Genomic DNA, 23,611 nt, shown 5'->3' with positions numbered 1-23,611 from the left:
AGGATGTAAGCCTACCACAAAGGAGCTGAAGTTCAAATAAGGCTGCTTTAGCCTCGCATGAAATGAGGGATTCCAAAGTTTAAAACCGTAACGCTGGGTTCTCCCCCTTCACCAAGAGAAAGTCTCACTGTGCCTCCACAGCAGCACTGTGCGGATGTGTGGCTTAGCCTGGCTGGCCAAGCTGCGAAAAAGCTTGAAGAAGAAAAACGGAGAAAAAGAGAAGGAAGAATTTCGTAGACCACCTAGTTATTTCCTTGTCTAACTCCAGTACAGCAAACAACGCTATTCAGCTGTAGACTTCAGGTCACTGAAGAGTTACACTTCTGATACAACCAGCAAAGTGAGATGTCACAACTGCTGCGGACGAGCTGTTCTGAAAATCTTTGATAAAAGCAGGCGAAGGACTGAAGAAAGAAGCCAAAGGAGACAGGGTAAGAATGGATGGTACAGATGGGTTGCGTTTAAAGTATGCAGCTGGTTTTGTACATCCAGCGTCCAAAGACTGACTGCTTTGCAAAGCCAGCCAGCTGGACTAGCACAGGAGTGAATGTAAGCTTGTCAAAGATCCTACTGGTCTGTAATATGAAGCAGCAAGCCTACTTTTTTTTTTTTTATTAAATACTAAAAGATAGTTGTAAAGATAGTTGAGACATTTTATGATGCCAGGCACTGAAAAGCCACCTTGCCATTATTTCCAAGAATACGAAATCTTTTTAAAATCTTATTTAATTCTGCATGTAACTTTGGGCTTCATGCTTCCTCAAACTCGCGGAAAATGCATATGCCTTTCAACAAACTTTCTAGGACACTAATTTCTATGATAACTTTTCGAAAGGACTACCTGTATTGAAAATTATGAAATCTCCATTCAGTCTTTCTGACAGTCATGTCTGATCATGGACATATAAAGGCTCCTAGAACTTTTAATAGAGTCTATAAAATACATATTTGAAAGATTTTGCAAAAATTTCATTTAAAAAAGAACCTAGCACTTATGAGTACCTTGTGTAAGCACGCTTTTTGGTACTGCCTGGATTAAGTGAAAATAAGGTGAGGCCACTGTTAAGGGAAGTAACAACAAAAGCAGTGCTCTCTTTCAATAATTACATTCCACATCTATGACAGAACTTTAGTAAAGCACAAAGAACAGTCCACGAACAACATGACCAAAATTCTTGGTAATCCAGAAAGAAAATTTGTACTTCTTGTAACTAAAAAAGCTATCTTTTGCCAAAACTTGAAAAAAGTTAGATGGCAGCAAAAGATACATAATCTTTTGAAGTTTCTTGCAGTTCAAAACTAAAGTTCTCCAAGAGCTAATTAAGAAACTCTCATTCTGGAGTGTTGCTTTAGTCATCCATTCCCCTCAGTGAAAAAAGTATTTCCTTTTAAGAAGAATGAACTAGTGCTTGAACCAAAATTTCACAATTTTAAGTGAACAGAAAAGCTGAGTAATGCATTATAATGCAAGTATCTAAAGCAATTAATTGGTTTCTGTCAGTGTGGCACTGCTTACAATGGAATCAAGTAACTAGTGGCAAAACCCCAAAAAATCATTCCCCCGGTAAGTCTGCAGTTAAATTTTTCAACTTAGTTTTACATCGTTTTCATAACTGAAACTGCATGCTGTTATGTGTCAGCCCTTCCCTATCCCCTATTATATTTACTTTAAAACTTCTAACAAAACTTTAAAGCTTTTCCTAATACATGTGGCATGCATACTACTGTGATGTATTTTCACTATGAATTGCTGTTCCCTTTTACAAAACTGAAAAATATCAGTGTTCAGGTTTTTCACAGCAGTACTCTTAATCTAAAAATCAAACTACATGAGTTAATTCTAAAAGAAAACCTGTACCAGTGGAAGTCCCTCTCCTTAGGAAAAGAGCAAAAATTAGTAAATCACATTAAATATTAAGACTACCTGAAAAATTGAGAGGGTGGATTAATACGCAAGAGAACGTTTGGGAGAAGGACTAAGAACAGAGCATGAGCTCTGAGAAAAGGGGCAGGGAGTAAGAAAGAAAGCAGCTTCAGAAAATTCATGCTTATCTATCTTATCACAGTGATGTTGTGAAATCCAGATCGTATTACTGGCCTGGTGCCTGGAACATGCCAGCTAACTGTAAGTCCACAAACACTGACTATCAAAGGATTCTGCGGAAGCAAAAACCAATGTTTGTTAACAAAAAACAAAACAAAACTCTGATATTTTCATATTAGTAGGATTTTACATTTGACACCCTTGCTCCACTTGCTTTTGCAATCGAATTAAAATGTAAAACTTCACTAATCTAAAACCCCCTTTTAATATCAAAGACAAAAGTATTAAACAGTGAAGATTTGTTGCTAGTTTTTCATGTTTCTTCTTTAGAATGAACAATTATCAAACTATGTGTGAATTCACAATCAAATCAAATAGTTTGTTCTTTTCAAGAATAAATGCTGTAATAGCTAACACCATGCCTTTTGTGAACGTGCCTTCATTTATATGTCTAAATGCTTGAGGAATCTGCGCAAAAGGTACCATAGCGTGTAAGGTATGTAGGAAAAGCCAGCCCATCAAATGATCGCTAGCCTCATTATATTAAATATGACCAGCACACAAGAATTGATTAACCCACAGAACTGAATTTTGTAACAGAGCGATTTAGTGTAGCAAACGAAGGCATCTGTATGTAGGATCTCACTGCTATTTTTTTCTTCTAAGTCAAAACAACCGTACAGGGAAATGTCAGAAAATACCAGTGTTGTTCAAAAAGTACGTATCTCATCCTTCTTATATATGTGTTTTTTCATCTATTTGGGTATTTCTAAAAGGCTCTGAAGTATCAGATTAATTATGGTGCATTCAATTCTGGCATGCTGGACCTGCACGCACTCTTAACGATTCAGCCTCTAGACTATAGGCCCTTGAGTCAGAGCAGTTTACAACGATGGGAATAAATTGTGAGTGTTGGACCGTGCCTATCTACTCTTTAATGAAATGAAAGTCACCTATTGGCAAAAAAATTAAAATACGACACATAAATAAAACCATATGCAGAAAATAGAGTGAAATAATAAGAAAATAACCCCCCAAATTCTGGAATTAACTTTCTAAGGGATGTAATACTCTGGGAGCCTTTTTTAGGGAGGTTGAGTGACAATGATAGAAAATGGTAGCAGTTTGTTGTAAAACTAACAGTTGTTATCCCAAAGATACAATGGACTTAAATGGAAAATTGGATTTTATTTTAACAGCTTACTGAGCACTCCTGCTTAAGTGTAAAAAGTCACACAGGAAACCTATTAATTCACCTTGTTTACAATGATTATCATAACTGAAGCCCGATAAACTAAAAACGCCTCCTTAGTTCCTGAGCTGCGACATACAAGCCACTAAAAATCTATTCTAACTAACTTTCTGAAGTGAGAATTGCTGCTATCTTCATCACGTACCAGGTTCTGATGTATTAGCTCCTCAAACCAAATTGGTAATGTTTTTTCTTAATTAGATTATCTTTGCAAGCAGCTATGCTGCAATTCAAATAGTTACTGAAGTCCCCAGAAATCCCCTTGTGTAACATCCTAGTTTTAGCACAGAAAATTGCCTACTCTGTAAAGCAGTCTCCAAGGGTAGACACAGTGTTACGTATCACTTGTACAAAAGCTGCATTTTGTAAGTGCATCACACTTTCATACATACAGTCCTCTGGCTTAATAACAGTTTACTGTATACAGAAAAACAAGAGCAACACCAAGAAGCAATTCTACTGCTTTTACCTACAGAGTTCTTTCATGTTCCTTACCTGTAGGAGTAACCCATACCAATGCAATTTAAAATACAAAATTTATATTCTGGTATGAAATCCAGGCAATTATTTTCCACATTTGTCTTGGTTAAGGTTTTCCACACAAGATTTACACAGATCATTATTTTGCTTTTGTATTTCTCCAAAATGCGACAGTACAGGTGATGTCTTCCTTAAATGTCAAAACACTTTCTCATTGAACTGACTTTTAATCCAAAGCAAAGCATAATAAAGTTCTGTGCTCAGCCACGATCCAGTGGTCTTCCTACAGTCTTAGCTCTGTTTTTTTGCAGAACTGAAAAGCATAGGTGTAAAAAGAACGTAGTATAAACTCCCAGAGACAAGATGCCAATCTCTCAGTGGTTGAAAGACTGAACATTGCAAAACCACTTTAGATCTAGATGCAACAGTGTTGACAATGTATACTCAGGCTTTCATAAACACCTTTCTTTGCAGAGTAATACTGCAAATGTCTATTTTATGAACAAATTTCATCCAACAAAAAGCAGCCACAGCATTGAAAGGCTACTGGTAGCATTTTCAAATAAGCTTAATGATGCTTTATTATGTTATTACAAGTCATATTTATCTGATGGAAACACACCTTTGTTCTGTTTTGTACACAAAAATCCCAAGGATAGGTAAAATATTTCATAAACCCCAAAAGAGATAGTTAATCAGTCTATTTTGTAAAAATGAGATCCTCTGAAGCTTGACATCACAAGCAACAAATAATGAAAAAAGGTATAAATGTTGGAATATCTACAATGAAATGTGTATTTTGTTATACGTAGCTTAAAAAAAAAAAAAAGGCCATAGTGCTGACATTGCTGCCTTTAATGCTTCCTTTTAAGGTAAGCTGATTGAAAAAAAAAAAGTGAACATTTGCCAAACAGTAATACTTCACACGTAAAAATATTTTTACCTTTATCATTTCAGGACCATGACAGTGATTAAACTATAGGATGTGAAACACCTGTATAATTTTAGATGGTAAAATACTTGAATCTTGTTGAAATAGCACGTATAAATTTAAAGATATTCTTAACAAAAGGTAATGTATTTTGACTAAACAGAAGTCCCATGTAAGCACGACAGAATACAGGACAGAAAAATATTTCAAAGCAAAGCCAAAGAAAGATTTTATTTACTTCTTCCCTTTAAGAGGCAGGAAAAAACCAATCAAATGCTGAAACATCTGATATCCCTTTCAGAAAGTTTATTTCCTCTTTTTTCACCAGATCACAGGAACATCCTCAGTTGGGCAAACAATGAATGAGCAAACAAACCAACTTATTATTACCTACTTGCAGTTATACACATAGATAGGCCAACATTTGGTCTACAAACTGAAATTTTAACCAAAATGCTTATGCTGGCTAGGAGTATGAAAAATACTATGATTATAACCTACACAACAATGCCACCAGAAGTTTTCATACAGATGCAGTTATACTGGCAAAAGACAAACAGAAAAAAATATTATTTTGCCTGCATAAAGTAATATATACTGCTAAGTAGGATAAACATACATGAAATTGTTTTTAGGTGCATCTCCACTAAGGCAAGTTTGTCCCAACTCAACTCCCATGAAAAGTGCTTTTATGAGTATACAAGTCTTGAACAGCCAGGATCTAGAAATGAAGTTACTTTGAACTTCCATGCTTTTTCTAATTAGTTGTTCTATTTGATTTTTAATTAAAATGACACATCTTTCCTTTTAAGCGTGCTTCTTCTCACGTTTTTTGTTTGTGTGCTTGTTTGTTGAAGTTTTGTCAATGTGCATGATGATAGAAGACAGACATGCTGTATTTCCAGTAATTAAGAAAATTTGCACCTGCAAGCATGCTTTTATATAATGTAGTTTTGTGCAATGGCAAGGTTGAAAAGTCTACAGCTACCTGGGGAATTTTGCACTGGGGATAAATATGGCCCCAGTAATATAACTCCCTCCCAGTCCACTGCAGAAGAGCTACTGGGAGAGGAAGAGAGGAAGAGGGGGGGCCAAACCAGAGAAACAGGAAGAACTGAGTGATCAGCAAGCAACGGCACTAGTTAAGTACAAAGAGTATGAGCAATTACTTGGCAAAAGTGCAAACAGAAGAAAACTGAAAGCTAGTGTGCTAAACATCAAATAAATAAGATCTTCCTCTACCATGGGAAGGAATTGTGATGTCCTAAGAATCTGATGTTCTCCTACTCAAAAAGGAGAGGAGGATATTAAAAAGCATTAAATCCTTCCTTAAAATTGTTTCTCTGGCTTCCCCTACCCCTTCCTCCAGCAAGCTTTTTTCTCCCTGAAAGATTAAACATTGAGAGTTGTTCAAACAAGCATGTTGGTTATGAACTTCATTTGAATCCAACTGCAGAAAAGACGAAATGCCATTTATGTTATGTACTCCATCACAATATGCAACAAATAGGCCTCATTCTGAAGACTTTTTTTTTTTAACTGAACAAGTACAGACAGTAAAAGACTTCAGAGATCATTTCATAAACAGACTCCGCAGGAAGAAGGACATCCGAAGACAGTATGGTTCTTGTTTCTATTTGTACAGGAGCATTCTGTTACCCATGTACTTTTCCTTCCCATGTTTTTTCTTATAGGAAGAACACCTTAGAAAAGGTGACATGCAGGCAAGACCATGAGAGAGCAGCATTTCAGCACGGTCTAATCATGCTGATGTCATTCAGTGATGGCTTACCATCTGCAAACAGTGGTCAAACCCTGGAACAGGCTTCCCTAGAGAGGTGGTCGATGCCCCAAGCCTGTCGGCGTTTAAGAGGCATTTGCACAATGCCCTTAATACCCGGGCTGACCAAGTTAAAGCATGAAGTGGTCAGGCAGTTGGACTTGATGATCGTTGTAGGTCCCTTCCAACTGGAACAGTCTACTCTATTCTATTTTGAAAGATGTTTGAACTGATATGTTAAGATGAGGCTGATGAACTCTGCTCCATTTTTTTCTTAAACAGGTCTTAAAAAAAATGGATAAAAATCAAACTGTTATACACTGCTCTGTATTTCTTCAGCCTGGAAAAGAATGTGCACCCCAGATCCTGTGCTCAATTAAAGACATGAGATGCTGTAACAAAGACACAAGTGAACTTTGAGGAAAAAATTAGTTTCTTTTCAGTGGTCACAATAATTACAGTTTTTGAGGGGGGAAAAAAGATATTTCAATTCAAACAGTGAAATAAAACCCTTTTTACACCTATATGCGAGAGACATTTGCAAAAACAGTCCATCTGTGCAGAAATATGAGGCCTGGAAAACTGCCAGGGTTTCCAAGTGTGACCTGCTGTGCAATTGCTGATTATGCAAGTTAAAGCTGTCTGGGGTGAATTTATGTTCCATGTTTTCCAGGGCTCCAAATAACATTCCTTTACTTACAGAAACCATGTCAAACTCCAGACTTTTATCTGACAAGTTTTCAAGATTCTTGACAAGTTCTATAAAGCACAATTCCTTTCCACTTGCAAAATGAAAATTAGTTTATTCCAAATAAGGAACCAAGGCAAAAACCTATTACAAAAACTTTAAGAAGAATCAAGTCCTGGTCACTTTTGTTTGAATCATTTACAGAAGCATTTACAGAAACTTCTATGGTTTACTTCAAACAACAGAAAAATGTGAATGTCTGACAACCATATCTCTTCTCAGTATGCATAATTATATAAGCATGCATATCCATCATTATCTTGAAACTCTAAAAAAAATTTCTTAAAAGTCAGCAGCTGCCTAGAATCATAGAACAATTCAGACTGGATGGGACCTCACCTTCGTCTTACAAAGCAAGGCTAATTTCAACGTCAGATCAGGCTGCTCAGAGCTTTGCCTAAATCAAAACGTCACCTATTTTCCAGGAATGGAGATTCCACGACCTCTTTGGGTGACTGCTTCAGTCCTTGGTCACCCTCATTGTGAAATTATTCTTTTCTAATATCCAAAATTATTTTTTCCTGAGGCAATTTGTATCCATTGGCCATTATACTTTCACTGTGCATTTGCAAAAAGAATCCATCTCTTCTACAAATCACCAATTAAGTAGTTAAAGACAGCCATAAGATGCCTCCTTCACCTTCTCTTCTGGAGGCTAAACAAACCTAGCTCTTTCTGCTGCTCCTCATACATCATGTCTGCCAGCCTCTAGCTATCCATGCTGGTTGCGCTCAGCTGGACTCATTCCAGTTTCTCACAGCTGTTACTATCATCATTTCATGTAATTTTAAAAATTTCATTGTTCTAAAGATGACCAAGCAGTAAGGTGACAGTTATTTAAACACTGAATGTGTAAAAAAACCCTGTGAAATGTTTTACAAGCAAAGGAAAATATGATGGTAACACCACCTTGGTTTTAAAAAGAATCAAGCAGGCTTTATACACTGAAAAAGCTCCATACTGCATTTTTTCCTTCCAATTTATTTACTTTAAGAAAACTAGGTTATATGTACACATGCCTATTAAAATTCAACAACAAAAAGGTGTTAGAAGTACACAATATCAAAGTGCTGTTCAAGCAGCTAATAAGCGAGTTATTTGTGACAAGGGCATTCCTGGCTGTCTTGACAATGCTAAGCTCATGTTTCCAAGACAACTGTTGCCTATAAAGTTCTGGTATTGACTTATTTTTTAAGAGATTGTGATGGCCTCAAATTTCCACCTTGAATATGAATCTGCTCCAAGAACTAAGTGTAATTTCACCAAAAGGGTACTGTTGCAGTATGTCAATAAACACTAGTAGCTAATTTTAATGGCTGGGGGTCATCTTTGTCCACCATGCACATATGCATGTGTTTTTCCCCTTCCGAGAAGAGAGTATGAAGTGAAATGACCAGGCTGAGTGTAACGACAATGTCTCCAGTGAGAGTCACACTTAATATTTCAATTGTAAATTCTACCAGTCTGGAAAACCAACAGATGTTACTGCCTATGATATTTGGGCAGTAGAGTTATTACTTTATAATTATCAAGGACTAATGTAGAGAAAGTTTTTCCCTCTTTCTTTTTTTTTTGAACTATGAGGCTCAATACTCCTGACTAAAGTGAAATTGTTAATTTCATCTAAGCTGTATCTCCTGCAATATACATGCAGTTACAAAATACTGCAAACGAGCTACTTGATACTTTTAGAACTTTTAACAGCACATATTAACTTACATTCTGTTTACATTTAAAGGTTATATTTGTAACTGTAAGAAATGAAAATGTAATTCATATTTAAATGAAAACACCAATCTTGGAAACTTTTGTGGTACTTGCCTCAAAGAAAGGACTTTTCAAATCCTGGTATTTATTACTTAGCTTCTTGTGGTTCTTGGCAGGCTTTAGATAAACTAGCAACTAGTAACTACAGTTCTGGCCATAGAATGATACAACTATTCCCCATTATGTCCCCTTTAGCCAACCAAAGTTCATGCTGGACAAGAAAAGTATCTCATTTGTACACAGACATACTAGTTACTATGTAATATTTTGTAAGTTTTAGAACAGATTATTAGTTGTAAGTTTGCATTGATTTCCTATTTGTTACTTACTGTTAAATTTATTTTAAAACAGATTTTTAAAAGTTCTTTGCAGAAGAATATTTGACCGGAACTAGAGGATCATGATGACAACAAGATTCATCTGTTTAATGCTAATAGCTGTTGTGGGAGCTACTGCAAGCAAAACACAGGAATTTGAAGGCAATGATGAGGAAACAGAACAAGAATTCATTTATATGAACAGATATAAGCGTTCCAGTGACACACAGGACAAATGCACTTACACCTTTATTGTACCTCAACAGAGAGTGACAGGTGCCATTTGTGTTAATTCTAAGGAGCCTGAAGTTCTACTTGAAAACAGAGTAAATAAACAAGAATTACAGTTACTTAACAATGAACTTCTTAAACAAAAGAGACAAATAGAAACTCTCCAGCAACTGGTAGAGGTGGATGGTGGGATTGTTAATGAGGTTAAACTCTTAAGAAAAGAGAGCAGAAATATGAATTCTCGTGTCACACAACTCTATATGCAGTTACTACATGAAATTATCCGAAAACGTGACAACGCCTTAGAACTTTCTCAACTTGAGAATAAGATTTTGAACCAAACTGCAGATATGTTGCAGCTTGCAAACAAATACAAAGACTTAGAGCACAAGTACCAACATTTGATGTCAATTGCCAATAATCAGTCAATAATAATTGCTCAGCTGGAAGAACACTGTCAAAGAATGCCATCCATAAAGCCACTGCCACAAACTCCACAGCCACCAAATAAACTGTACCAGCCTCCTACTTACAATCGCATTATTAACCAGATATCTACTAACGAGATTCAGAGTGATCAGAACTTAAAGGTTCTGCCACCTACCTTACCAACCATGCCTGCAGTTACTAGTATTCCGACTTCAACTGATAAACCATCTGGTAAGTAATATTATTGATATGTCTACATTAGTTGATGCTACTACGCAGTGGGCAGCATTTTAATTGTAATATCAAAAATGCAGACAGAATTTATTTAGCAAAATAAATGCAAATGAATTATTTTGAACTAATTCAGATTTCTTAAATCTGACGTTGTCTGTGTATCCATCTTGTGTATTTTTAATATACATGTTGTAGTACAAGCACAGAAAGCAAGCCAAAAAAATGAATTCTGAATGTCTAACCGATTCAGACACATTAGCCCCACAGATTTTTCTCGTGTTACTTTGCCAAGGCAAACCCACCATTTATGAGAGATGTATGAGATAAAGGAGCTGCAGAAAAATCTTACTAATCAACAGTCAATCATCTAAATTTTATTTACCTGTGCCCAAGACTGAAATGCTATTAATTCATGACATCTGAAGGGGTTTGACACTTTTTGTGTAAACATTTATGAAGTTATTACAAGTTTGTTGATCTAGCATGTGATAATTTTTGTGCTTGTATAACTCAAAAAGGAATACGTATCTGCTCTGTACCTCACACAGGGCGCTCACGCTCTAAGACGGGGCAAAGGGAAGCAAGTGGTGGAATAGTAGGGGATATTACACAACCCTCATTAAGAGTCTTAGGAGTTCTGCCATAGCAAGATTAGAGGCATCTGAAATCACATTAGAGATCAATTGATCTACCTGATAAAGAAGTAACAGAATCCAGTTTCACCAATGGTCCCACATATTTTTTAAAAAATAGTTCAAGTATTATCTGTGCCATACAAGAGAAGTCTGTTATTCAGTGTGTGGGCAACATGTACTTGCTTCAGAAAAAAGATAGGGGACCCACAGATATCTGAAACTAAGACTTGGAACAGAGTAAGGCACATGAACTGCACTCATATTTCAAGGCTATTTGCAACATATTCCAAATGACATCATCAAACTCTTTTAGAATTATCAAATAATGCAACTGCCACATTTAAAAGAAAAAAACCCAAACTTATTTCTCCATAATGAAGGAAACTTGAGCAAGTGTTTCAGTCTAAAGCACAGTCTCTAACACACTTTGCTACAAAGCACTTATTTCACCATATTGCCAGAGATGAACTCACCAAAGCTTGCGCTGTGGCATGCAGAACCTCAGCCAAAAATATCATGATTCTAATGTTCTGTGTTAAAAAAAAAAAAAAAAATCAGGAGAAAATCAGGTCTATTACAATTCCTTTGGAGCAATACACTACAGGATGGCCTCTTTAATAATTACATTTTGACTTTGACCTCAAAATAGGTTGCAACTTAGTACAGTATTTCCCTATGTTTCTGTAAGTGAAATATCTTTCAAGCGTTAAGACCTTTCCCCTTCCTGTTACACTCTTCTGAAAACTCGTTAATTGGTTCACATCCTCCTTGTGCTTTTAAGCACCCAAATTGGAACTCAGGCTTCACCATCACACAGCAGAACAGAAAAGTTATTTCATGTGCATAGGACTTTTGTTGATCTATCCTCATATAGCATTTTCCTTTTTTGCAAAGTAGAACATGGGCTCATGACCAATTTGCAACCCTGTAGAATCCCTAGATCCTCACCTGAGGTAGTGCTGCTTATCCACTTATTTTTCATGTTGATCTCCAGAGGTCCCTTCCAAAGTCCGTGATTCTAAGATAAGATTTGACATCTGCTGCTTCTCCCTTATCTACATAACTTATTAGAAAAAGAAGTTTCACATCTCTTCTGCACAAATCCATTATAATACTAATTTCTCTCCTTATTTTCTCATTTGCAGCAGTTTGATATGTTCAAGCAAATTTTCAACAACTGAGGTTAAGCCATTTAACCTTTCATTTCCAGAGTATCCTCCTCCCCTTTCCCCACCTTTCTTTTTGGGCAAGGAACATTTAAAGCTTTTCCTCATCCTCCAGAATATTCTCCACTCACGAAGCACATCTCAAACAAAATCCCTCCCCACAATTAATGCTGTAAATGATGCTTCAGCTAGGTGTCTGCAATGAACCAGGAAAAACCCACAAAAACACTCCCCCACCCATACCCACAACCAACACTCCACAAAACAAACAAAACCCACCACCACCACCACAACTGCCCAGACACCGGAAAAAAAATCCACCTGTATTTTATCCAATCCTTTCTGTACTGTGTCTTGAGTTCTCAACCTTTGCCAAAGCTCCTGGCTGTAATAATCATCTGATCATAGCCAACCTGTGCAATGAAAACTGAAGCAAAATGGAAGAAAAATATTAAATGCTTTCTGAGTTTAATCTGTTGACAGCTCTCCTTCCTCACAAAGTAGCAGACCAGTATTTTCCCTTGATCATGGACTTACTACAGTCTTACTACTCTCAGTAGCTTTATTTAATGTTGTACATTTTGTTCACACTGTTGGTTTTCTTAGGGTTTTTTTGGTTGTTGTTGTTTTGTTTAAACAAACAAAACCCACAAACAACCAGCCATGCCTAATACTTTGAGCTAGCACCTACTTTGTCTGAGATTTCTTTATGCTTTCAAAGCTACTGGAAAGGTTATGATTTAGCCAGGTCAGCTTCTTACCATTTTCCTTAGCCACCTTCTACAATAGCAAAATCCCTTGCAATGTCCTCAGAGACCCTTTAACAAACTTGTAAACTCTTCACTTAGACTAATTGTCTAAAGCATTTTCTCTGCACGCTGTCTGAATTTGCTGAAGTCTGTTATATTTAAGTTCATTTTCTTTGTTTTGCTTTTCACTTTCCTTTCTTAAGAATTGTGGCCTCCATTATTTCACGATCAAGATCATCTACACTGCTTTCCGTTTCACATTTTCAATCAGTTCTTCCCTACTTACTAGGTTCAAATGTAATATATCCCATGGTTTTTTGCTTTCTCTCTTTCAGGTATCTGTGAAAAACCTATCCCTAACAAATTCCAAAAATGCTATATATCTTTTATCTGCTGTATTCTTCTCCCAACAGATAGATAGTTGGAAGTTGGTAACTCACTGGAAGAGGTACGCAGTAAGTGTCAAAAACCAAACAATATTTAAGGTTAATTATGCACATCAACTGCGTAGAAAGTGAGACTTAAGTTACTTCACTTTTTTAAAAACAAATCTCGTATTTCCCTGTCATTTGTATTCATGATTTTAAATTAATTAAAAGCTACGTGGATCCAAGCTTCCAGTTCCCCATGAAGCACTATGTATGATTACTAAGTCTCACCAAATCCATAAAAGACACATGTAAGCTTGAAATATGACATCTCATTTCTGTAAAACATTATGCAGTGTGAAAATACCAGTGCAAGGCAGAATTAGGTGAATCTCTAATTCATAAGAGCAATTACACGGACCTGTTGGAGTGGGCCCAGAGGAGGGCCACAAAAATGATCAGAGGGATGGAACACCTCTCCTATGAGGAAAGGCTGAGAGAGTTAGGGTTGTTTAGCCTGGAGAAGAGACGGCTCCGGGGAGACCTTATTGCAGCCTTTCAATACTTAAAGGGGGCTTATAAGAAAGATGGGAACAGACTTTTTAGTAGGGCCTGTAGTGATAGGACAAGGGGTAATGGTTTTGAACTAAAAGAGGGTAGATTCAGACTAGATATAAGGAAGAAATTCTTTACGATGAGGGTGGTGAAACACTGGAACAGGTTGCCCAGAGAAGTTGTGGATGCCCCATCCCTGGAAGTGTTCAAGGCCAGGCTGGACAGGGCTCTGAGCAATCTGATCTAGTTGAAGATGCCCCCGCTCATTGCAGGGGGGTTGGACTAGGTGGCCTTTTAAGATCCCTTCCAACCCAAACCATTCTATGATACTATGATAATCCTAGCCCCCTCTCCCTTTTTTAATTACGTGTTAAAAAAAATTTGAGAAAATATTTTGTTTAGTACAACTCAATTGTTCAAGTTAAGGTCAAGAAGTAAAATATGATTAGAGAATTTTTTTAAGAATCCAAACAGAATTAATGACTGTGGAAGACAGAAATTAAGGAGATGCAAGAGAAAAAGACAGGGTTCGGAAGAGTAATCATGTGGTTTGGGTTAGCAAAATTACATACCCGATTTTAAAAACTTATTTCACATTCTTCAACTTGGCACAGATGGGTACAAATCCAAAGCAATACAATACATCTCACGCAATCAGTTATCAAAACCTATTCTGGTCTTTATGTAACATAAATATGTAGTCTCTTCATTTTACAGCTGTGTCTCCATCCTATACATCCAATACTACAGAAGTATTTTTGTAGTTTAATGTGTTTGTGCCAGTGAAGAGGCACTGTTCAGATTACAAATGTACTACTCCTCAAAGGTCTGCTTGACTCCCTAGAGTTGATTTTATCAAAACTACCTATCTGAAAGTCAGGATGCTCTCACTTTTTCAAGGGAAGATAAGGTGACCCTTGTTTGCAAAGCATGCTAATACTTCAGAAGGGAGATTTACATTTTATTATTATAAAAACACTAATTACCAGACAGATCTAGTAAAAGAACTGTCCTTTTCTCCTAACAGCAGCACATATGCTATAGAGGAATTTTTACACAATTGCTGCCCAATTTTTTTTTTTTTTTCAAAAAAAGGGCAATATCTGTTATTGCTGGCCAATCAATAATATGACTGGCACAGTCGCATTTACCTCAGTCAGAAACCAGGAATATGAATTGGAGAGCGTAAGAACTACCACAGAAATGAATTTAAGCAACTTACAGAGAGTTCTATACACATCACTTATCATAAAATAAAGTGCTTATCTTTTTTCTACATGAATATTTTTGAAACAACCTACTTGACAAGTTACTTATAATCTAAAATCTTCAGAGCAGTGACCCCTTCTGTAATGACTTTATACAGTACTAGGATACTATACCCCTATGCCTACACTCAGAGGAAGGTACCTCAGAACAAAACATTATTAAGACTATGATCCAAAACAAGACAGTCATTTAGAAGTATTTCTCTGTCATGTTTGAAGTGTCTTTCCCTACCTGCTATTATAGATTTACTGCGTAGCGTGATTTAAATGTACAACTGAAAATTTTCTCCATATTCACAAAGGTAAGCCAAAACGACTAGCCAAATAACAAAAAATAATGTGCCAGATTTGAGAGGCAAGGCACAGAAGAATAGCATCTTGTTAGAAATTTACTAGGAATATTTGAAGTGTTGGATATTTCAACAGACACATCATAGTCTACTGCCTCCCAGATGATAAAAGCTGATGACTGCATTACAACATTGGCAGTAAATCATAAAAACATGATGTAGATAAATTAAAGAATGCCAGTCTCATAGTAAAATGTTCTAGAGAAAAGAAACTGAAAGAATGCATTGTAAAATGTGGGCGTCATTTTTGGATATAAAGTAATTTCAGAGATACACACTTTATAAGAGACAAGTTAATTTCTCTGCAAGGGCTAGTGTCATGCTTTGATCCATGCGTTTCCCAGAAAGTCTTATTTTATGAGGTACAAAACACACTCCAATGTTCCTGTTGCTGGTTCTTTGCAAAAATAAAGGAAAATGTAAAGAGCATTTGGTTTTGATTCTGAGTAGAAAAATTTGCAATTTTATCCAAATCATTTACTTCAAATTCTTGTGTATTCTTGTTTCCCACTCATGCCCAAAAGAATAAGTTGGGTAAGTTTAATTCTGTCTGCAAAATACTGAACATGTACACAATACTGAAATTCTACAGAAAAAATAAAAATAAAAAAAAAAACCAACCCCAAACCAGTAAACAGCCAGTAAGTCACCTAATACCAACATCAGAGACTGTTCAAAATAACTACAACTGTATTTTACTCCATTCCACTGAACAAAACATGAATTCCAAGTAAAAGTTCTATAGTCCCATTTAGGAACATTGCTCCTTAGACTTGCTTGAAAGAGCTAAAAACCTAATAAAAGATTTCAGGATTAAATGGTTTAGCTGTGACACTAACAAGTCCTCCTTTCTTGGAGTTATTATCCAGAGGTTTGGGGTGGGATGTAGGGCTACAACACACCAAACCCCAACAACTTTGCATGCATTAATGCTTAACAACTAGAAGCTTTAATATGCCAATGCAAAAAGCAGATGTGGTTTATCTGCAATGGGTTTTAGTTTATAACGTCAAAAAGTTTAGCCCACAGGGTCAATAATTCAAGTAGATCTGAAACAACAATTTATTAGAGTGTAGAATTCTACACACAACAGGACAAACACTATTATGTGAAGCACTGCTACATTTTCTGTATAAAACAGACTTACATGAATAGCTTATCAAAATATTCTGCTCTGGATAAATTTGCTAGTGCAACTTTGGAAGATGACTAGACTCAAGACAAATGAAAGCTTAGCTTGAAAGCTGAATGAATTTGATTCATCATCCTTACCTAACAGATCTTTTTCTGAGAACAAAACATTTAGTAGCCAGTTATACAAATTATGAAATGCATGTTTTCTTGTGCAATTGCTACAGAAGACATTATTCCTAGAAAAACATGCACACAAAACAGGTTATTATACTCTACCAGATAAAACTTGCAGGTAAACATTTTAACTCCACACTGCGTTATAAAAAATAAAGTTAAATACTTAAATAATAAACAGCAAACAGTAGTGCTAAGTTTAATGCAATATTAACATACAGTGTATGCTAATTTTATGTGGTCACACACTTTTTCAAAAAAGGCATTATTAGTATACAAAAATAAACATACATGGTAACATAAGTAAGACAGACAATATATATTCATACTGATAATTATGGCTTAATGAATCAGATGGTTTAAACTGATATATCCGTTAGGTGAAGCAATGCAGATTTTGTACCATCAAGTAAAATCTTTGGATAGGAGCAGTGGACAAAATTCAAGAAAGAAATGCTGAAATGTAATCTGAAAAACATTGTTTAAACAGGGCACATAAACATTAGGCCTATATATATATATATATATATATGTATGCAAGGCCAAGCCAAACATATATATGCTTCTAAACAAATATTACCACTTAAAAAAAAAGGCAAAAAGATACAAGAACTAGAAAGTTGGGGTTTTAGCAAGATTTGGTATAATAGCTTATCAGAAACTGGGAAACACAAATGACACAAAATAGCAGAATATTATAGCACCAATGCATAAACTATAAGTGTTAACTGAAAAGGTGAAATCTTTTCAAGTACCACAGACACTACTTAAAGATACCCTACTGGAAATTCAGAACTATCCATCCATCCAAAAAAAAGACTTTGAGAGGACCAGGAAATCTTGTGATGGTTAAGCAGCTTGGTAAAGAGCAGTATTGTTAAGAAAGATGACATCATCCAAAGCACTAAAGTCATGTCCAAATGAAGAAATAAAAGAACATATTCTCTTGTCAGATTAAATATAAAGACACACTAAAATCTTAATAACGACTTGCAAAAGGAAAAAAAGGCGTCAGGAACAGGAACAGGAAGCCTGACTTAAAAGTGTATAGGGAAAGATAAAAAGATATACTCAGAGCAATTAAGGCAACAGTAGAAAATCTAAATTAATTTTGATATGAGCATTCACTGAGGGGACACTTTGAGGTACCTGTGTTGACTAGGTTAGTGGCAAGGAGGAGACTCTGCAGGATTTACCTTAAACTGAGATGCTGGCAGAAGAGGTTATAAAGCCAATGAAAGAAGTGAATACTAACAAACTGCAAAGAGTAAAGCACATTGTCCAAGAGTTCTAAAGGAAACTGAATATGAAACAATTAACTACTGTGTAATCTCTCACCAAAAATTGCCTTAGTACATGAGGAATGAAAAGTGACAAATGTGACATTGCAAAAAAAAAAAAATTTCCACTAATTGATAGAAAATATGCTAACAACAGTAAAACAAGCAGTAAACAAATCTGAATCACGTATCATCATCCAGTCACCTTGAATAAGAATCAACGTGGTTTTTGTAATACCAATTTTGTAACACTTTCAGAGATATTTGAAGGGCTCAGTGCTATGCAGATGGAGTTCTGGCTGATATACAGTCCATATGGATTTCCAGAAAGCACTGAACAGGTTTCTTACTAAAGGTGTTTAAATCAAGCTGCTACAAAGTACAAAGAGCCTCACATAAATAAACCATAAAAATCCCTTAATAATTAAGGTTTTTTTTCATTAGGCAGAGTTAACCATGATGTCTTACAGAGATATGAGCTGCGGCCAGTCATCTTCAGTACATTCCCTTTCATTTTTGATGCCAGATGACAAATCTCAGACTACGCACCTTAGAAAAAAGTTAGTATCTGACAAAAAACCACCTGTCATGGAAAAGAAGTAGCAAACTCTGAAGTATTTATAATAGTTTATTTTCCTCTTAAAGCACTCTCAGAGAAAAGAATCATGTGCAGTAGAGCACTGTTGCCACGTGGCCTAGAAAGAAACTGCAAGATTAGACAGCTGTAAATACTACATCATATACTGCTATATATTTTTATGAAGACAAGATCAAGATCAGTGGTTGACTATTTTAGGAGTTTCTTCAGTAATGACTTTGAACTGACATGTTCTTTTTTGCTTTCAGTAAGTGCCACTACATACACATTGTGATAAAATAAACAAGAGCAATTTAAATTACCAGCATTCATTACATTTGTCTTCTTACACCTCCCATAATAAGCCATGCAACTGTGTGTCACAGAATACTGCATCTACCTCAAAATTGCCAGAAACCTGAACAGTTAGCCACAACAGAAATGGAGAAAGGGTTTAAAAGCAGCACTCTAGGTACAGTCTGTGAATATGACTAAGGATACAAGAACAACACAGCATGGCCACAGACCAAAAACTTGGATTGTCTCCTGGTACACTGACTTTTTGATTAACTAGTTTAAAAGACCAAAAAAAACCCCACCCCCCCAAAACACTGAGGTTGCTTCTATAAAGCTAATTTATTACTAACTCTTTTACTGAGTACAAGGGTAGCTCTACCATTACCAGTGTTGGACAGTGAATTATGAAAAAAGGATAGATGAACTGAAATAATTTAAAAGAGAAATTAATTTTGATAGCAACATATGCTTCAGTAAGACTCCTCATGAGAAGATCTGAGAAGCCTTCCTACTTCAGAGTGAGCGTGTGTGTGTGTGGCGGGAGGAGAAAATCATTCAAGGGATTCTAATCCTAAGGATTCCTGTTGACTTCACTCTTCTGCTTAGGCGACATAAGGATAGCAGCAAGGCAGCTAGGGGAGTCTATCTGCAGAGATCAACACAGACTCCTAAATCGTTTATATCTAAATTTCTCAGACTCATTAAAATGGAATCTAACTATTTTCCCATTGGAGAAAATGTCTTTAAAAATCATGAATGTAAGACACTTTCAAAAAGAATAAGCTCTTTATGGACTCTACTAAACTTGAGGAAAAAAATGCATTCTCCTTATGAAAGTAGGAGAGTGTTATCTGTAATTCCTGTGAATGCAAAGTATTTTAAAAGTCTTCTCATTTATCTACAATTTCTCTCATTATATTAGTGGGCACTCCATGTTACAAATCTCAATTTCTATTTTATGTTATCATTTATTAAGGTGACAACAGTAATACCTACATTCTTAATTCATGTTGCCGGTTCCATTGTTAATGTCTGTGCCAATGACATTTTTTGGGATCTAAAAAGCTAAATTTCTCAAAGACAGAAACAAAGTCAAACTTACCATTTTGTTTTCTAAAGGAAATTATTAACATTAATACTTATCTATGGAGTCATTCATATTTAGTTTCTTTGAAGATACAATCAATGCTGTAAGTGTAGTTGCCTTAAATAAAATAAATTTTAAAAAACCCTACCTTTATCAGTAATTCATTGTGAAATGCTCCAGAAATGAATCCATTTGAGAACACTTAGTGGACACTGTACCTTCAATAAGAGGAAAAGCAAAAGCACTACTCAGCCGAAGCAAATCTACTGTAAAAAGCTACCAATTCAAATACCGCCCTGCATTAAAGACATGCTCAATTGCATTTTTATGCAGAGTCCTTCTGTTTTGACACAGGGCCCTGGAGAGACTGTCTACAAGCATTAGAAGATGGCCATGATACAAGCTCCATCTATCTTGTAAAACCAGAAAACACAAATCGGCTTATGCAGGTCTGGTGTGATCAACGGCATGACCCTGGTGGCTGGACAGTCATTCAGAGACGGCTGGATGGGTCTGTCAACTTTTTCAGGAACTGGGAGACATACAAGGTTAGGACAAGTGAGCAGTTTAATGTTTTCTACCCTCTAAAAATTGTTGGTAAAGTTAATTTAAAGGGTGATTTTAGAGTTTGGCCAACAGCTTACTTGCAAGGAAACTTGTGTGTTTACCCATCCAGAAGAGGAAGTCTCTATAAAATAAGTTACTGTGGTTTTCTACTTAAGAATACACTCAGATTTACCACTAAAACAGATGCACAATAGTAACATACTTCTCTTGCTTCCTCTACAGCAAGGATTTGGTAATATAGATGGAGAATATTGGCTCGGATTAGAAAATATTTATTGGTTAACAAATCAAGGCAACTACAAACTACTCATAACAATGGAAGACTGGTCAGGTCGAAAAGTATTTGCTGAGTACGCTAGCTTCAGACTGGAGCCAGAAAGTGAATATTACAAGTTGAGATTGGGACGTTACAATGGCAATGCGGGAGATTCTTTCACTTGGCACAATGGTAAACAGTTCACCACGCTGGACCGGGACCATGATGTATACACAGGTATAAGATCCCTTTCAGTTGCCTTCCCTTTTTTGCCCTCCCCCCCTGCTTTGCTTTTCTTCTATTTTTAAAAGCGAAAAATACTTATGGTGATAGACACACACACACAAAAGAAATTAAATTTTTAGAGATTTGTCAATTAGTAACTTACAAAGCGCAAACTGATGTGTCAACCCTTCTATGTACTAACACTGAAACAAAATTCTTACTGAAATATTTATCATTTACAGTAAACAAGGGCCTGTAAAATATGCTGGGGGGGAGGGTTATTTGAGACAATAATGCAAACAGATTTTCCAGCAAGGAAGAATAACACTAATGAGTGTATCTGTAGAATGTAACTACAGAGCTGGTTCCTGAAGAAGCCTAAATTCACCTTGTAGCACATGGTATCTATATGTTAAACACACATTTAAAAAAAAAAAAAAAAATTGTTTGGTGCTTAGCTTGCTTGCTGTAAGATTTTTCCTTTGCTCCTAAGACTGAATTGGAGCTTTCTTTTGCAGGTAATTGTGCTCATTACCAGAAGGGAGGATGGTGGTACAATGCATGTGCTCATTCAAATCTCAATGGAGTTTGGTATCGTGGAGGACACTACCGCAGTCGGTATCAGGATGGTGTTTACTGGGCTGAATTCCGGGGGGGATCATATTCACTAAAGAAAGTTGTTATGATGATAAGACCTAACCCCAACACATTCCACTGAAATAATTCTCTTGGCTTGCTTTCTTGTTCTAAAAATCATGTAAAGCTATGATGTTATTATATGGAATTATCTTTTCAGAAATGAGGAGTGTAAGATATTGTACATTTATTGCTAAGGTGTGAGGGCTTGTATATTGTATTTTCAAAAATCATTCCGGAAAAACAAAAAGCTGAAGAAAAAAAGGAACTGAAATGACATAACATTTAGAACACCTCTTGGTACTAGAAGTAAGCCTTTTAGAACTGGCAGTTTAGATGGACTGTAGATAAACTTTCTGGTTTTTATTCCCTGTAAATTAAGTTTGGATGGTAAAAATACTGCCACAACATTTAAATATTTTTGTATGTTATATTATGTATAAATATTCTCAAATACAGGAAATATTACAAACTGTACAGCAAGAGTTTTATTATTATTATTATTATTATGAGCAATCCTTTGACACAGGAAATCATATCCTTTGAACTGTGTAGCTGGTGTATGTACATTAGTGTGATTATTCTAATTTAATCTTTGTTAACTGCCATGAATAAAGTTAGTACTATATAATTTGATTTTGAGAGCAGCTACTCAAACCATTACTGTCATGATAAATCCAGTCTTTCCCCTTCCCTCTGAGCATTCTAAGAAGCTGCTCTTATAAATGAGAATTCACATTTGATTCAAATGTTTTAGATTAAAAACACTAATGATTTTTCTTACCAAAATGAAGTAGCTACCTGCATATGGAAATTAATCCAGACTTACAACAGATATAATGTGCTGCATAGCCAACATGTTATACTACACAACAACTGTCACAGTATTTTGTACCTGATTTCAGTCATTACCTGCTGTGTAGCCTCTGTAATCAGAAATGGCTGGATATAAATTAAAGGGACTATCCAACTTTGCAGGCAAATGATGGATACCAATACACAAGCTATTTAATATCCTTAGCCAGTAGATGAAAATTATATAAAGAAGTTACCTGTAGCCAAGAGAAGTTATATTTACCATATTTCACAATTATAACATATTACTATCAAATTACTAAATAGATTTACTCATCTATATTTAGAGGTCAGTCACAACTATGAAATACTGACTGGGATAATTCTTATATTCTTCTGAGGTAGGTTTCTAGACCAGATTGTTATAACGCCCATTTCAAAACAGCAACTACTACGAAAAATATAAGTTAAAGAATGCATATAAGAGGGAGATCAAAGCCTCTAGAAGTTCAACATATTTTTCAGTAAGCCTGTAAGATACTTACTGTGTGTTTGTGTGTGTGTGCTTGCACACTTTTTCCCTTATTACCTCATCACTTCTTTACAACAGTATGATGTGCATTAAACTGACGTGTCATGTAGCATGTGTTGTATATAACTGAAAGTAGGGTTTTTAATATATTAGATTACCCCTGTAATATTGTAATCCTTTAATAAAGCAACAAATGTTATTTTGACATGTTCAGATTTCATCCTGTTTTAGTTCAGATTACTCATAGCAAAGAATAGATGATTACTTAATTTCACACCATTCTGCCTCATGACTCAAATCAACTCTGATACACAACTACTATTAATGTGTGTGATGTGTCTAAATATTGCAACATCAAAAGCAAAACAATTTTCAGCTGAGAAAAATACTAAATTTCCACACATCCCAAGGAGGAAGAACTTTTTGTAGGTCATATGAAAACCCCAAATTTTTCAAAACAGTATTCAAGCTTTATCCTCCACTGGTTTATCTACCAGACTCTGGAAAACAATTAAGTTTTAGGTAACAAATATTAAATGCATCTACTGGCTTTACAGCCTGGCCACAGTGCTCTAACAATTAGGATTGTAGCATTAAGGCAGTAAAATTCCTGCTGACGACTACAACTAACCGCTAGTTTTGCCAGAAGAAAACACACACTGTATACTGACGACTACCTTAAGAGTCACTTAGGAGTTCTTCAGTGTGTGTGGTGTGTATGCACATTCAACTTACTGTATGTCTATA

General features: G+C 35.8%; 2 protein-coding genes across 3 annotated transcripts in view; one reads left to right on the top strand and one right to left on the bottom strand.

The window, feature by feature from the left end:
- RALGPS1 (Ral GEF with PH domain and SH3 binding motif 1) overlaps positions 1 to 23,611 on the bottom strand; it is a 120,273-nt gene that overhangs the window by 55,229 nt on the left and 41,433 nt on the right. The gene's annotated exons all lie outside the window — the stretch shown is intronic.
- On the top strand, positions 48 to 23,063 carry ANGPTL2 (angiopoietin like 2). Of its 2 annotated transcripts, none has more exons than XM_009808602.2 (5): positions 48 to 431; positions 9,354 to 10,210; positions 20,208 to 20,401; positions 20,643 to 20,913; positions 21,420 to 23,063. In XM_009808602.2, exons 2-5 carry the CDS (start codon positions 9,403 to 9,405, stop codon positions 21,617 to 21,619), a joined length of 1,473 nt encoding a protein of 490 aa, XP_009806904.1. In that variant the 5' UTR covers positions 48 to 431; positions 9,354 to 9,402; the 3' UTR covers positions 21,620 to 23,063. The 2 variants fall into 2 exon arrangements, with proteins under 2 accessions (XP_009806904.1, XP_059684955.1); XM_059828972.1 differs by lacking the exon at positions 48 to 431 and adding an exon at positions 2,091 to 2,125.

The sequence above is a fragment of the Gavia stellata genome, chromosome 24, assembly GCF_030936135.1.
Source record: "Gavia stellata isolate bGavSte3 chromosome 24, bGavSte3.hap2, whole genome shotgun sequence".
NCBI classification, from domain to species: domain Eukaryota; kingdom Metazoa; phylum Chordata; class Aves; order Gaviiformes; family Gaviidae; genus Gavia; species Gavia stellata.
The sequence above is the reverse complement of the archived record's forward strand: the minus strand, read 5'-3'. Positions and strand labels throughout refer to the sequence as shown.

Bases quoted from the DNA above. Each gene is read 5' to 3' on its own strand.
- ANGPTL2 (XM_009808602.2), top strand. From the start codon at position 9,403: ATGATGACAACAAGATTCATCTGTTTAATGCTAATAGCTGTTGTGGGA. The intron at 20,402-20,642 runs GTTAGGACAAGT...CTTCCTCTACAG, and splicing joins GGAACTGGGAGACATACAAG to CAAGGATTTGGTAATATAGA. The intron at 20,914-21,419 runs GTATAAGATCCC...TTTCTTTTGCAG, and splicing joins GGACCATGATGTATACACAG to GTAATTGTGCTCATTACCAG.